A 13,589-nucleotide genomic window follows, 5' to 3' on the forward strand; every position below is an offset into this window, starting at 1 on the left:
ACCAATCATTTGAAAGCTTTTTAAGCCACCAGGAAGGTCAAAGACAAAAGACCCATGGATGGGCCCAGTCCACAGACTGCAGCTTATAAACTCTGAAAATAATCCCTAAGGTCACTTCTTGCTTGAACATTCTATGATTTAGATCAGTTAGGGATGATATCTGTGTGCTCTTAAAATACAACTTCCTCCATACTTGTGATTTGTTTTATGTCAGAAATTCAACCACTTCGCCAGGAGTTGGGGGTAGGGTAGAAATCGACTACAAAGGAGCAGCACAAGGACATTTTAGAAGTTGAAGCAACTGTTCTATATCTTGAGTGAGATGATTGTATGATGATATACTTTTGTCAAAACTCACTGAACTGTACATCCAGAAGAATAAAGTTTACTGTGTGGAAATTATACTTGATAAAAAAAATCCAATCACTAAATATATTACTGTTCCAAAAAGAAAATGAGCTCTGTTTCATGGTGAATACAGAAACACAGGAGAGAGTTGGAACAAGCTTCAGTGATTTGGTTTACAACAAAGCAACCTGATGCAATACTGAGGCAAGTGGGAAATGTGTGTCTTGAAAATTTTCTAGCACTTCCAGACAACATTTTTTTTAATTGACAGAATAAGAAAAACAGAACCACAAAGCTACAGAAGAATATGAATACTGTGATTTTGTTAGTGCTTACCAAGTTCATAAAGTACCTTCATATAATCCTCTCATGTAATTCTCACTTTGCTGATCTGAGAATTATTGGAAAAAACGTTGAATACCTTGATGCAAGTTGCAAAAGTAATAAGTAGTTGTTCCAGATCTCAGCAACTTCTTTTGGAAAAAATTACCAAGCAATCCAGATTTTGCAGTTCACACTAGCTATGTTTTGGACACAGCCATCTTTGATAATAACTACCTGTTTGCAGGTCTGAGAGACAGAGAAAGAATCTGCCTTTGTCATTTTCATTTACAGTATGCAGAATAATGGTTGTTAACAAATAGATCTTCGTGGAACATTATCCATTTCTCTATGCTGGGATATTATTTTGTTGAAGTAAGTTTTTATTGCTGGTTGACAGAATTAAGTTAAAAGAAGACAATAACAGTAAGCTTAGGGTCTGGGATCACAGCTCTGGATGTAATTCTTCCTGAAGAAATGGGAATACTCTAGACCAGATGACATTAAGCTCATTATAATCCTTCAGATTTCCTAAGTATTTAGAGAAAGAGCTGAAAGACGCAGGAAGAAGAACTAAAATCAGGAACTTACAAACTACCAAAAGCCTTAACAAAGACAGTGCTACACACTGGTGGTTTTCATGTCCACAGATCACTTAGCTATATTAAAAATTCCTCAGTGAGACTGAATTATTTCATTCTGTCAAATAAAACTATTTGTCAAGGTTGGGAAACAATCAAATTATTTAGCTTCCCTCTTCCTTTGAACTCCATGGAATCAACATTAGTCAAAGTATTCATACGGTTTTATTCCCCAGATATTTTTTCTTTCCCCTATTTTCTTACCTCATAGTCCTGTCCAACTATTGTTTTTCTCATTCAATGAAAGCGTCTCTGACTAGATTAACAGTGAAGAGTGAAAAGGAAAGGTCAAGGTCCCTCCCCTTGGTCTTCAAGTTGTAAGAGCAGCACTGGGAATGTTTATGAATGCTACACATTAATCCACTGAAATGGTCCTTTAGTTTCTTTTCCAAACAGGGAATTTCATCACATCCAATATAAAACAACAAGTCATTTTCTGTATATTATAAACCATCAGCTTGTAATTATATAGCAAAATGATTCTATATAAATTCTCTGTGGTGATGTAAGCTGGTACCGTAGCATAAGTGGATTTTTTTTTTAAAGCCCACTACATACCTATGAGGATCTATTTACATTGGGCTAATCAGGTCAAAATAGCATCTATGTATGTGAGGGTAAAGTCAAAGCTTCTTTTATAAACCTTCACAGATAGATAAATAATCTAGGAGGCTTTTTACTGTTATAAAACTAAAACTGCCTTTCAATGCTTGCTGAAGTTTCTGAACATGCTATCCATCTAATGGGCAAAACGTAATCCTAAATTGGTGATTAAAGACTCTGCATGGAAACAAGCTGTCAAATGAATGGAGAGAAATTAATCCTGACAACAGTAATGCCTACTTTCCTAAATGAAAGCCCTGTTCAAATTTCTACTCATCCATTTTTCAAGACTTAAAACAAAGCATGCTCCAACCGCCCATAGATGAGATGCCAACATTTGCATTTCAGTTGAACCTGATGAAATCAGTAAACTTCAGCTTCAGGCATGCTGAGCACTCACTCTTGTGAGTAGATGTTTGTCCAATCAAAAAAAAAAAATAAGATTATGTGGCAACATACAAGAAAGGAACAAAATGTGATGTGGTTGTAGCTGGTTGTAGCTGGCCCTGTGGCTCTGCACTGCATGCACACTGCACCATTTGGAAAGCCCTGCAGTGGATCAGGATATCTGAATGTCCCACCGCCAAGCCCAAGTGCAAACTGCCAAGTGAGTAACTGGATGGAGGGCAAAGCATGGGAAGCTGGGAAACAGGGTAGAGAAAAGTGATTTCTTCATCCTGGAAAATCCAAAGAATTCACAATGATCATGATAAGATGGTCTTTCCTTTTTTATACATGTTTTCTTGCCTTGTTTTAAATTATGAGATCTGTACTTTGAACAGAATTAAAATTAGGAAAAGCTTATCTCCTGCTTGGTGACAAAAACAAGACTGAAATTACAGGAACAGGCGGTTAAGAACACAGACTTTTGTGCCATACCATCTATGTTGGAATTCCATCTCTGTCAACTGGTAGTTTTATCAACCAGATTAGTTTGCTTAGTTTAAGACCTGTAAAATTCACATTCCGGAAATAAAAATAAAAAGTGAATTGCTAAGGTTGAGGATACTACAGATACAGATGCTGTTATAGAGAAGTCAACCCATGCTAAATCCTGCATAGAAAGGGATATGGTGTTATTTAAGTTCAACTAGTTGTCTTAAGGTATCTATGGAGAAGGTGCTAATGAAATTCACAAGGACACTAAGAGAAAGAGGGTAGCAAGAAAACAAAGATTGGTACATGTTCTTTATATAATTATGTTTAAAATTTTAATCCACGCACAGGTAAGCCCTGGATAAAATCATATTTATTAGAATAAAGCTAATATAAAACATATACTTCTTGTTTTAGAATATAACGTATTACTGAAAAAAAAATGTAAATGTTTGGGGCTTTATACACCTATAGAATTTGTTTCCTTGGCAATATATGTACTTTTTCCAATAATGCCCCAAATAATTCTATATTACAATGGACTTTGGGGAGATTTTAACAAGGAAACATACACAAGCAAGCTATGCTTATATGTGACCTCAGGCATGAAAGAATGTAGTCTCCTGGGCTGTCATGGATAAATGGTGGTAGATGGGGAATGGGTTTGAATCATGAGGGGTTATGGAGAAAATCTACCATTGATGCTTTAAAATTATTCTAAAAGAAATGAATAAAACATATACTACTTGAATAAAGGGTTGAAATCTCTCCCAAAACAACAAAACTAATGAAAGCTCCCCATTTACTCAGATCCAGCATTGAGCATAATCATATTCTGCCTTGGCTTGTCAGAAAACAACATCTACCTGTTTTAATAGAGGCAACCCAGGACATCTGCTTGGCCTCCCATTTACCAGTCTTGTCTTAGATATATTTTTATTATGATAAAATAGTACTCATGTCAAAATGCCTAAGTATCATAGTAATAAATATATAATAAATACTTATATCTAGACTGAACCTTGACATATATAAGATATCATCTCATGATTTATGTGTGTTTTTAAAAAAGTGTTGGCTGATATCCAGTCATAGGAATGCGTAAGAAATTTATCACAGAGCTAGAAATAAAGGAGGAAAAAGAAAGTAAAAATGGAAAGAAGAAAAAAATATAATAAGGACAATATAATCCAGAAAGGTAATTAAATAAATTTCTAATTTTATTTTGTAAAAGAAGTCAATTTCTTCCTCACATTGTCTATCTCAATACGAAGCAAGCCGTGCTGTTTACTTGAGTGGGCCACCCTGCACTCTGCTCTCTCCTCGAGGGCCCAGAATGTTGTTTACTTAGTGCCTGAAACAGTGTCTGCACAAAGTCAGAATTCAATAAGATTTTGCTGAATGACTGCATACACAAATGAGTATTTCAGTCAAATAAGTACAAAACAAAGACTTAAAATTTCTGCTCACATAGATGTGATCTGATGGAATATGAAAAATAAATATTAGAAAATTCTAGATAAAAGAGATACAAATTAATGCTACTCTATTAATACCATGACAAAGAAATAAAATTAAAAGAATAATGTTGTCATAAATGGGGGTGGGGGTGGGTAGTGTTTGCCAGAAATGAATTTAAAATACACTCTACAAAAATGTCTGAAGAGTTTGGAAAAGCTGCACATAATACCCAGATATTGATGTAGCTAGAGATGGTCCTTTTGTTTTGCAAGCAGTGATTCGAAAACTCTTTTAAAATCATGAATATGTCCAAGTAACTTTGGTGTGTTTTGTTTTAATCAATCATAGTATTTATTATTTTACCAGAAAGTTAAATTGGTAATACTGAAACTTCAAGTGGGCTCAGGAGAAAATTACTAATATCCTATTTTTTGTTGTTTGTTTGCTCTTTTGTATTTTGGGGTGAAAATTCTATTTTATAAATGCTTTTTCTTCCAACAGGAAAGACAAAATATACTGGCAAAAAAAGCAACAGTCTTCTTTTGGTACTAGTATAAAGAAACTTCATTTTTTGAAAAAGCTTACCAAATGTAAGTCATCACAGTATAAACATACCACATATTGGCAACAGAAATTGTTTAATGCATTTGTAAATTTTTAAAAAATGTCTCAAAAAAAAAAACAAAAGAAGAAATGTTTTAAGCCACAATTTTCTTCCTGATTAAACTTTTCAAAATACTTTGAGTGAAAATGAGGTATTCACACTCATGAGCAGAGATAAATCATTCTGACATGGTTTCCTCTGCAGTCAGCACTCTCCTTTCTAACATCCTGCATTATTTACTGGCAAATATAACTTTAAAAATACCGTATAAACCAACTGTAGGGATATTTCTGCTAAATTCTTGAACTCTTAGACCATAATTATGAGTCAAATAATCTTTAAATACACAAATATCCCATGTAATTATCATGAAAGTATAAGACCACAGGCAGCTAAACCATCTGTTAGAGTTACTAACATTTTCGTTATATAGATACATATGATAGATTCTTCAAAATTTAATGTTCATCATTTTATCAATGATGCTCCTAAAACTCTAGGTTTGCTTCTAATTCTTCTGAAGTTGATTAGCAACTCAATCACATCACTACAAATTTCACACAGAAAGGCCAACTGTATTCATCTGATGTTGGCTTACATATAAATCTACTTATTTTTTTTTCTTTGTTCAAACTTCATTTCTTGCTTACCTAAGTACTCAAAATAAGAACCAAAGAGAAATTAAGAGAATAAAAGGAAAAGACATTTTGAATATGTCATGTACATACCTACAGGTTCATGTGTGCCTATATTTCTTGCTATGGTAAGGATCTCATGAGTGATGGCCATACTTTCATGATGCCAACTACCTAAACTCCAGTTCTAATGGATTTAATAAAGATTCAAGCATGATAATGGAGGAAATGATGTGTATAAGATTCTGTGGTAATTTCTTACTAATCAGTATTCTAAATGGTTAGAGTACCCATGAATATATTTCTGTATGGAAACTTAGCTTTTGGCATTTATGTTATAGTCCTGACCCAGTGTGGAGTAAATGTCTTCATCATCCCAGGGAGGAAGGTGAAGAGTCAAAATTCCCTTCTTGAAAATTCTATTGATAATATTTAAAAATAGGACACAGGTCCAATATTTTCTTTAATAGATTCTTCTTTGTTTTCTTAGACAATCGAGGGCAGGTAAAATATTTTCAAAATCTGGAGAGTACCTGATGTGCACATGCCACTTGATTAAACATATGGAATACATACTTGGAGGAAAGCCAACTGGAGACCTGTGTGAGTAATCTAAACACCCAAGCTGAGAGGGGTTAACATATAAAGATCAGCTTTGTACTTTGAAGTTTTCTGGTCTTCATTTTGCCTAATTAAGACAAGATTTAATAATCAAACCACTGTACAAATAAGTACCTTAAAGTATAGGTTTGTTTCTCATTTTAGGAAGAATTCTTAACAGATTCCAAGGAATGAGCTCCACATGGGAAAAGTTTTCTGATAAGGCTTTCTTTTGTCATTGCTACAATGCAAATGCCTGATTTTCATCTTAGTTTTATCCTGTGACTGGGGTTAGCATCCGCCTGTCAAAAATCTCAAGTATGACACCAAGAAAGAAAGATACCATCTGAGCATTCCATCTGAGTTTGAAACTGTCGTAATTCTAGGTTAAAAATATATATATACACACACACATATATATATATGCGCATGTGTGAATATATATATATGTATATTCTTAAAAGTATTCAATGTAGACTGTGATTTCAAAGGGATCAATTTACCTAATTTATCTATAGCAGAATATATATATTCACATATTTGAAGGAAAGAGAATCACTCAAACACACATACACATACACATACACTTCAATACTAATTTTTATAAATAAACCTAATCCCAGGTCAAAGGATTTTAAGGCAAAAAGCAGAATTCCTAACATTCCCTCCCACATAAGTTTCTTGCAGTAGACACTCAACAATTTTCAGCAATACCTAGTAATTTTGCATTGTGCTGAGAAACCACAAAACAAATAACAAACCTAACTACCATAATAGAGCAAACATATATTCAAGTTGATGGGCATTACGCCATTAAGCAGGAAAAGAAGCTGGCTCTCTCTGGAGGAGATTGATTTTATACAAAATTATTTGACAAATTTAGACAGTCACAATTTTAAAAAGTATTCAACTGATGACACAGAGTCTGCAAAGCACAGTGAAAGAAGGTGGAAAGATAGTTGGCCTTGCTAGCCATCCCCACTCCCAACACTCTAATCCCACATGTTGCACACACCATCTTTGAAAGCAGCAAAGTGCTTGGCTGGAAGAATTTTATTTTCAGTTTTACACTCTGCAGCCCATGTTCCCACACCATGGCTCCCTTGGTAAGATGGAGGCCCAAAAGAAGAGAAAACGTCAGCAATATTATCAATAGAGTCAGCACAATCTCTTTTCCTATTGTCATTAGAAAGATACTGAGACCTTTTCCCATGAAGGTTTACTTTGTTTTGCTTTGCTTGTTTTTTATATCACAATACAACAATGCATTTGCTAAGCCAGGTTGTAGTTATTGTCTACCAGTAAACAGGGTCTCACTTTTCAACATAATCCCTCTAAAACATACTTGTAGATGACATGGCACAGAAGAGAGGGAAAGATCATTTTGCATACAAATTTGTAGAACATGCTTTACTGCTCTGGCAGGTATCATACTGTAATCACTGTTATTTTTTTTTTGTTGTTGTTGTTGTTTGTTTGTTTTTTGTAGTTGCTTCAGCAGGAGAGCTCCTAAGCATTTGGAAGGACATAGACATCCACTGTCCATTTCAGCCACAGTAGGGCCACCAGAAAGAAATTATTATAAGTTTCTGAGAAACTGATTCAAATGCTATTTGGAATGAAGTGGGGCATACTAAAATATAACCATAAACTACATGCATACAACTTGCTAAGCAATACCTTAGTGGCCAATCTTGCCTATCTGCCATCACCTGTGCAAACTTTTTGACTTGTCAATCCATGTATGCAACTCTGCTTCAAGTCCTTTTTGCAAAAATAAGGGCTTCATGCACATGTGCCTGGATGTGCTTGTATATTACAACAGGCATTCAATCATAAAATATCTTGCTAATCTATTATCTTGATTTTTCTATCTATCTCCCACGAATGTAACAATGGTGACAACACTGGTATTGTGACGACATTTGTGAGCCCATATAACTGGGCTAAGACAGTAGTTTCCTTTCTCCTGTAACTGATTCCAAAATTCTCCTCTTAGATACCCGTATAAGTAATAGAACCCCAATTTCCAAACCAATATTACAATATTGGTTACAATATTCTGGCTTGATTTGCAGGCTTACTTTGTTCATGTGGATCTGCTGCTGGTATTGTTTTTGCTTCTCCAGGAATTGCTGGTGTTGCTGCTGAATGACCAGCTGAGCCAACGTGCTCTGAGGCAAAGGTGCCGACTGGGTTCGATTCAGGGGTCTGTGACGGGGTAGTTTGTGGGTACCTCTAATACCAGGTGAAATTCTCTCTTTCGTTGCCAAGGGAGACTGAGGATGTAAGGGAACTCCACCTGAAAAACAATTATTTATATGTGTGAGTGAGTGTATGTGCGTTTATGTATGCCTATATATAGATGTATTCACCCGTAATTTTAGGAAAAGGTAAGAAGCCATGTGCCAGGCAAGCCTCTGAAGAAGGCTAGGCCAGGTGGTGGAACAGGAATGTGTCTGACCAGGTGACTCAAGTAGGCTAGCCTGGTATGTATCAAGATTAAATGAGGGGAGTTCTCTCCCCACCCCCACCTGACAGATCTAGAGGAATAAATAAAGGATCATAGCCTTTCCCGTGTTACCAGGTGCCAGGGAGATCCTTGTATGGCACAGTAAATCTTTATTAGGGCCTTGAGACATTATACTGGATCACCGATAAAATAAAAGTCCTGACATGACCTGTGAATGGTGCCATTATTAAATTACCAGTCACAAGAAGCTTTTGTTGCCGCATTTGTTCTTTCAATAATAAATGCTGCAGGAGAGCCTGGTGGCTGCTGTTGGGCTTCCCCTCTAAAGCCACGTGAGGATGGCTTGAAGATGCCGGGACGCTGCCCCCATACTGCCCAGGCAGAGGAACACCTTGCCTGAGCGTCTGTGTCTCACACTTCTGCTTTTCTTTGAGTGAATTTGAAGCCTGTGTGAAGAAATAACAAAGATATTAATCCTCTTTCATCCATGTGGATCACCAGGTCTCTCCATCAGTAGATGAGTTTCTTATGCTATAAAAATGAAGACCATATCCAATGGCTGAGTCAGGGACATGGGTAACAGTATGACTTTAAACTAACCAAATTAACAAATAACAAATAAAAATAGGTTTGAAGCACTGTAAAGTATTTAGTAATTGGGCATCTGTAAAGAATCTTCAAAAGTTTTTTTAAATATTAACAACAAAGCAAGATACAGAATTTTAGATGGGAAAAACAGGTTCAAGAGGTCTACTGTACACCATGGTGATTATGGTTATATAAATAAAAATATACTTGAAAATTGTGCAGTGTGGATGATAAGTGTTTTTAACACAAAAAAGTAAGGCAATATATATCTTAAGTAGCTTGATTAAGCAAATTTGATTATACATACACATGAAAACACCATGTAAGCCAGGCACAGTGGCATATGCTTGTGATCCCAGGGAGGCTGAGTCAAGAGGATTGGGAGTTCAAAGCCAGCCCCAGCAACAGTGAGGCACTAAACAACTCAGTGAGACCCTCTCTCTAAATACAATACAAAATAGGGATGGGGATGAGGCTCAGTGGTTTGAGTGCCCTTGAGTTCAATCCCTGGTACCCCTCCCCCCCAAAAAATCATGTAAATCATGAATATATATAATTTTATGTAACCCATATGCAGATATAATGTTTCTGTCAAAAACAAACAAAATAGTACTAATTTCAGACTTAATAAGTACACAGTTTACTTCTGAAAGATTTTTAAATCTGCTGCTTAAATAAGAGCTATGCTGAAAACATAAAATTTATTCAACTAGTTAAAGACTATCTCATAGGGAAAAAAGAAAGCAGTCCAAAGAGAAAGAAGTTTCAAGCAAAAATACCAATTGACTCTTTCTCTGCATGTCCTCTAATAATTTCACAGAATTGTAAGTTTCCAATATTCAATTTTTAAAATGAAATTCTTAAAATAACTCAATGAAAGGAGGTACAAAATATGCAGGAATTTGATTTAAACATGTATTTTCTATTAATTCATAACAGATCCCAAATTTATAAATATTAAAAATGACACTCCATATACTCTTGTATAATAAAGTAAATTACAAGTGAAATCAGATATCAAATAAAAATGCTATTAAGAATTTGAAATGTATGATAACACGGTAATAAGGCAATAATAATCATATCATCAATAGCAATAATGAATTATCCTATTCAAAGAATTTAATGAATGGTGGTCATTTTGGTATTACAAAAGCACAAGTCTAATACCTCAAAATTATGTGGCATGTTTCTTTTCAAAACTCATGTTTCATCTTTCAAAATTGCTGTGCACCAGGGAAGCAAAGCAATTTTCAGTGAGGGAGAAATTAAAGGACAAAGAGGTAAATGGTTTGTCTGAGTCACAGAGCTAGTCAATGCAATGTTTAATCTAGAAGTGATGCCTGGTCCTGGCCTCCTTTCCTTAAAATTTCCCACAATTCAGTGGGGAAATGGAATATTAGAGAGATCCCTTTGCCAGAGCAATGTTAAGCTTGAGAAATTAATTGTGATCACCTCATCCACACCAAAATGCAAGAAAAAAACATGAAACTTTAATCCAAACCACATTGGTTTATTCATTCAATGGTACCAAACTGCATTACCATCGAAACATTAAATGGTCTGGCTTTAGTACTTGGTCCTTTGGGAAAAAAATCTCCCCTGACCACATTAAAAGTGGTACATGTGTGAATTATCAAGGAGGAACAGCTTAGACCATTCAAACAGCAATGGCGGCAAAACACCTCTGCATGTGTCAGACACAAGAAATTTGGGGGTTAGTGTTTACTTATCATTAGAAGAGATGGGAAAAATAGGAATAGAAGAAAAATAAGTTTTAATATGCAAGGATTTGAAAATATTATCCATGAACATTTACTTCCTTCTAATTCCATTTTTCTTTTCACTAGACCCAATTATTTACAAATGCTTCACATGGAATTTCAAGGGTATAGCTGAATTCAGGATTTTCAAGCCTTGTTCTTTCATCCATAGAAATAAAACAACAGCCAAAATTTGCTTTTTCTAAATTGGTATAAGATCCTAGTATCATGGGAGATAACATATTCTGTTAAAAAATCCAGATATAACAAAATTCCAGACAAAATTAAATGTCTCAGACTGATTTTATAATATGCATTGATGATACATGTGAATCTGACATGCTGGACTTGCTGCTAAAGACTGGCAAAATTGGTGACAAGGGTTGAAACAAATTTTTCTTTAAAGCTAATATATCACAGGACATCTGTGTATGTACAATTTAATTTACTAACCTTTCAGAGATGAATTATTCTGGGTAAAGCCTACAAATCTTTGAGAAAAACTAAATTTATATTATTTTAGGGAATGCACATAAAATAATTATTGCTATCTTCTGCTAGTAGGACAATTACCTCTAAAAGATCCTATTTCAGTTGTCAGAACTTTTAAACTAACTAATTCCCTTTGGATCTCCTGGGAATAGTTTAATGTTATTCTTAGAAAGTTTTTCCAGATATGTATTTTTCAGGACCACAGTGTCAGTAACTTAAATTCCCAAAATAAAGTCATTCACAAAATAAATTCCATAAACATATGCTGCTGTGTTTGGAAGCTGTAGCTCTCAGCTCTGGCCAGTGTTGTTCCAGGCCTGGCACTCAGTGGCTCTGTGATCTCAAACTTTTAGACTCTCCTTGTCTTAGCTACCTCTTCTGTAAAAAATGTGGACTATCCTGTTTCATGGGATGGTCATCTGGAGCTATAAAATCATATATCTGGAGAGATGCTTTTTTTAAAAAGCTATAAGCCATTATACAAATGTTAGCTGTTTTATTATATGATTGTGCAAACCAATATAATTCTCTGATTTCAAACTAACTGAGCACCTTTGAACAGTGTAGCAAACAAAAAATAGCACAGGATAGGTTCACCCTAAAAAGTTTTCTCATGTCTAAATATACAAGAAATGAAAGGGAGTTCCCATATGAACATAGGACTTGGGCTATTTTAGGCAAGACTGTGTAATGACTTACGTTGAGCTGGGATGGCCCTGCTGGAAGTCCCAAGGTGATATTGGGCAAAGAAGGAGAGGTATAAAGACTTAGCAGGTTCATGGAATCGTCATGAATTAGAATGCGTTGCTGTGAAACCAGCTGCTGTTAAAAAAATAAGTAAAGGAAAGTCTCATAATATCACAATATCATGAATTTTATAGCAAAATAGACACACTTCATAAGAGGTTTTATATTATCATAATTCAGAAAAATACTTACGTTCTTATTTTTTGATTTCTGTATCCGAGGGTTACAATGGAAAAATTAAGTAAAGAATTTCTTCATCCCAGATAGAAAATCATAAGAAAGGGGTTAACAAACAAACTTAGGTTTTATTTCTTCTTAAAAGAATATGTCAGATATTTGTGCTTGAAAAGCAAGAAGTATCTTGAGATTTATTATACTGATATTATTGTATATTATAATATTAATTTGTAATTAATATTATAATATTAATTAATATATTAATTTTGAAAAATTCATTTTAAAAATTCTGGTTTTATGGAATATAATAAACATGTTTGCCATCTCTTGGTAAAGTACAACAATCAAATTAGGTAATTTAGATGAGTTTACTTATGCAATTGTTTTGTATTAGTGAGTGAAAATATACATATACAACACCATCACAGTCATTATCTTCATCAGAATTAAATGTCATTACACTACCAGAAACACACAAGAAAGTCCACACCATCACATAGGGCTTCTATAATAATCACATCTTTTTGATATAAAAATCTACAAATAGACAATTCTGTGTGGTGATTTTCTTCAGATCATTCACAGTCAGAAACAGAAGTAAATGTTCAATTGTTAGGTGTTCCCCATGCCACAGTAGCTTTCATTACACAGTTTTGGCATCACCGTGCTTTTTTACAACAAATACCTTTTTTAATCCAAAACTAGTCATGTTTTCCCACATGTGGCCTAATATGGCTGCTTGAATTACATTTTCTGTTTAACTCTTGCTTCCCTCCCAGAACTTTTATACAATAAGAGTTACAAAGGTCTTATTAGACTAAGGAACTCTGGCCTGATATGGTCCCCAAGGGAACAACATCCCTGAAAAAGAATACTCCATGTAACAGTATGACACAGTGACTGCTTTCTTCCCAAACAAAAAGCATATGGGACTCCAATAATAGACCACCTCCAAGAGGGATACTGCACACACGGGCTTTGACTAAAGTAAATATAATAACTTGTCAAGCATGTTTGGGGGAGCTGTAGATTTTCCTCTGGACAAACCTGGGATATCAATTAACTGGGGAAAAATATCACGTGCTAATACAATGCAAGCTCAGAATGTCACTGAAGAGTGATGCTCCACCAAAACACAGGATGTTATTCCAAAACATTGTCTCAATCATATGTCTGTTTGGAGATGAGTCCTGGCCTTAACATAATAAGAGCAAAAGGCTAAATGGAGTTTTCTCATTGCAACTTGGAACTCCCAGCTAA

The 13,589-nt window shown here is 34.9% G+C and overlaps 1 protein-coding gene across 10 annotated transcripts in view; it reads right to left on the bottom strand.

Annotated features, from left to right (window-relative positions):
• The window catches only part of HDAC9 (histone deacetylase 9), an 890,491-nt gene that overhangs the window by 335,658 nt on the left and 541,244 nt on the right, over positions 1-13,589 (bottom strand). For all 10 annotated transcript variants that reach the window (XM_081283850.1, XM_081283851.1, XM_081283848.1 and 7 more), the window contains 3 exons: positions 12,105-12,227; positions 8,798-9,008; positions 8,174-8,391 (listed from right to left, as the gene is read on the bottom strand). In XM_081283850.1, coding sequence (XP_081139976.1) covers positions 8,174-8,391; positions 8,798-9,008; positions 12,105-12,227 — 552 coding nt within the window. The remainder of the gene's footprint in view (positions 1-8,173; positions 8,392-8,797; positions 9,009-12,104; positions 12,228-13,589) is intronic.

Source organism: Spermophilus citellus, assembly GCF_964194105.1.
Source record: "Spermophilus citellus genome assembly, chromosome: 3".
Classification (NCBI taxonomy): Eukaryota; Metazoa; Chordata; class Mammalia; order Rodentia; family Sciuridae; genus Spermophilus; species Spermophilus citellus.